General features: G+C 52.2%; 1 protein-coding gene across 1 annotated transcript in view; it reads left to right on the top strand.

Moving 5' to 3' along the window:
* TRIM42 (tripartite motif containing 42) overlaps positions 1-2319 on the top strand; it is a 97079-nt gene that overhangs the window by 73725 nt on the left and 21035 nt on the right. Inside the window, exon 3 of the mRNA XM_019645957.1 lies at positions 415-1112. Coding sequence (XP_019501502.1) covers positions 415-1112 — 698 coding nt within the window. The remainder of the gene's footprint in view (positions 1-414; positions 1113-2319) is intronic.

The following is a 2319-nucleotide window of genomic DNA, read 5'->3' as shown; positions in this document are numbered from 1 at the left end:
TAGCCAACAGAACCCCCAAGGCCCAGCTGATAGTGCCAGGCCTCTTCGGCTGCTTTTCTCTTAATCAGAAATAACAACAAGCAGTTGTACAGCACATACCGGGTTCCAGGGACTGCTCTAAGGCCTTGCCCATATTAAATTCAATTGTGATCCTCTCAGGAAGCTCATTTATGTGGGTACTAATTTTATAATGAGGAAACGGGCAGAGAGAGGGTAATTAATTTACCTGTGGTCACCCAGCTAAAAGATTGTGGAGGCAACTTAGAACCCAGGTGCCCTGGCGCCGAGCCCATGCCCCTTCGCCATCACACGCAACTGCCTCTCAGTGGCCCTGCGTTTTTCTGAGGCTGAAAACTGGAGCGAGCCCTGGAGTCTGCATCCTGAAGCCCTCCCCGTGTTTGCGTCTCCTTTCAGCTCCAAGACCGCCCTGCGCATCGGGAGCAGCGATACCCAGGTGGATGAGGTGAAGACGATGGCAGCAAGCAGCCACCTAGTGGACCACCTCTTGTGCCCCATGTGCAGCCGGCTGCGCCTGCACTCTTTCATGCTGCCCTGCAACCACAGCCTGTGCAGGAGGTGCCTGCGGCAGCTACAGAAGCACGCTGAGGTCACTGAGAATTTCTTCATCCTCATCTGCCCGGTGTGTGACCGCTCACACTGCATGCCTTACACCCACAAGATGCAGCTGCCGGAGAACTACCTACGCGGGCGCCTCACCAAGCGCTACATGCAGGAGCACGGCTACCTGAAGTGGCGCTTCGACCGCTCTACGGGGCCCATCCACTGCCAGGTCTGCCGCAACCGGCGCATCGCCTACAAGCGCTGCGTCACCTGCCGCCTCAACCTGTGCAACGACTGCCTCAAGACCTTCCACTCAGACGTAGCCATGCAGGACCACATCTTCGTGGACACCAGCACCGAGGACCAGGACGAGAAGATCTGCATTCAACACCCGTCCAGCCGCATCACCGAGTACTGCCGCAACGACAACCAGCTGCTCTGCACCTTCTGCAAGACAGCGTTCCACAATGGCCACGACACCATCAACCTCATCGACGCCTGCTCCGAGCGGGCCGCCGCACTCTTCAGCGCCATCGCCAAGTTCAAAGCAGGTTCTGGTCCCCTTCTCTTCCCTCTGGAATACCTCCTAGTTCAGGAACTGATGGGGAAGGTGGCTTGGGGCCATCTGGTTAGTGAGAGCCTTACCTCCGCCTGGTGGAGCTACAGTGGAAGTGCTGGGAAGTCCTGAGCTAGGCTGCAAATCACTGGCCTGGTGTCCACACCTGGCAACTATCACCAGCCACATAACCTCCCTGTGCCTTGGTTTTCTCATCTGTAAAATGGGGATAATAGTAATAACTCTTTCATTGGGTGACTCTGAGGATGGAATGAGTTAGTCTGTATGAAGCCTGCAAAAAAAAAACTACCTGACACATAAGACGTCCATAAAGACTCTATAATCTTAGTTATCGTCTTCAGGACCTCGGGCCTCATTTTCCCTTTTGGAAAATGGAGACTTTGNCGTGCCCTCCCCACAAATAAGGAAACTGAGCCTCCGAGAAGTTAACATGCCCAGGATCAAACAGATAGTCAGAAGCACCCAGGATTTGAACCCAGAGTCTGTGTGTTCTTGACTTTAAAATGCTCTCCTGCAAAACAGAGAGGATGATGCCTGCTTTCGTTCAGTGGGCAGGAGGATTAATGCATATGCTTTGTAATGTGTTATGTGATTTAAAAATATAAATTGCTCTTCCTCCTCTGAACTTCTGATATCTGCAACACTTACTGGAAAAGTCGTCACTTCCACAGGTCACTTTTGACCCCTATGTTCTTTATCAGCACCTCAGGCAGCTGTGTACCCCTGCCAGCCTTCTCTTTGTTCCTATCCAGGGGTCATGGACTGAGGGTTTCAGTCACTCTTTGGGAGCAGTAGCCCTCTGCGTCAGGCAACAAATATCCTCTTTCTGCTCTGATCAAACCAGTCTTTCTATGTCACACATGAGAGGAGCTGGGATGGGAGCGGTAGACCCCTTAGAGGAGGGAAGATTAAAGCTCACCACGATGACAGGACTTGGAGAGGCAGGTCTGAAGCCATTCAAGATCAGGAAAGCAATTCCATGAGCAAAGGTTAATGAGTTCAGGTGAAGAATATGACCGATCCATCTTGCAGTTCAGCACTTAGTAGATGCTTAATGAATGCTACCCTCTGCTCAGGGACCTCTCATGGTCCTTGTGTGACTAGAGAACCCAGAGGTTCTGGATGCAGACCCCAAAGTTCTAAGGTATGGAAAGTAGGTGTCCACACTCCTCTCTCCTCTC

The sequence above is a fragment of the Hipposideros armiger genome, unplaced genomic scaffold (genome assembly GCF_001890085.2).
Source record: "Hipposideros armiger isolate ML-2016 unplaced genomic scaffold, ASM189008v1 scaffold_96, whole genome shotgun sequence".
Lineage (NCBI taxonomy): Eukaryota > Metazoa > Chordata > Mammalia > Chiroptera > Hipposideridae > Hipposideros > Hipposideros armiger.
This window is presented reverse-complemented; position numbering and strand designations above follow the sequence as displayed.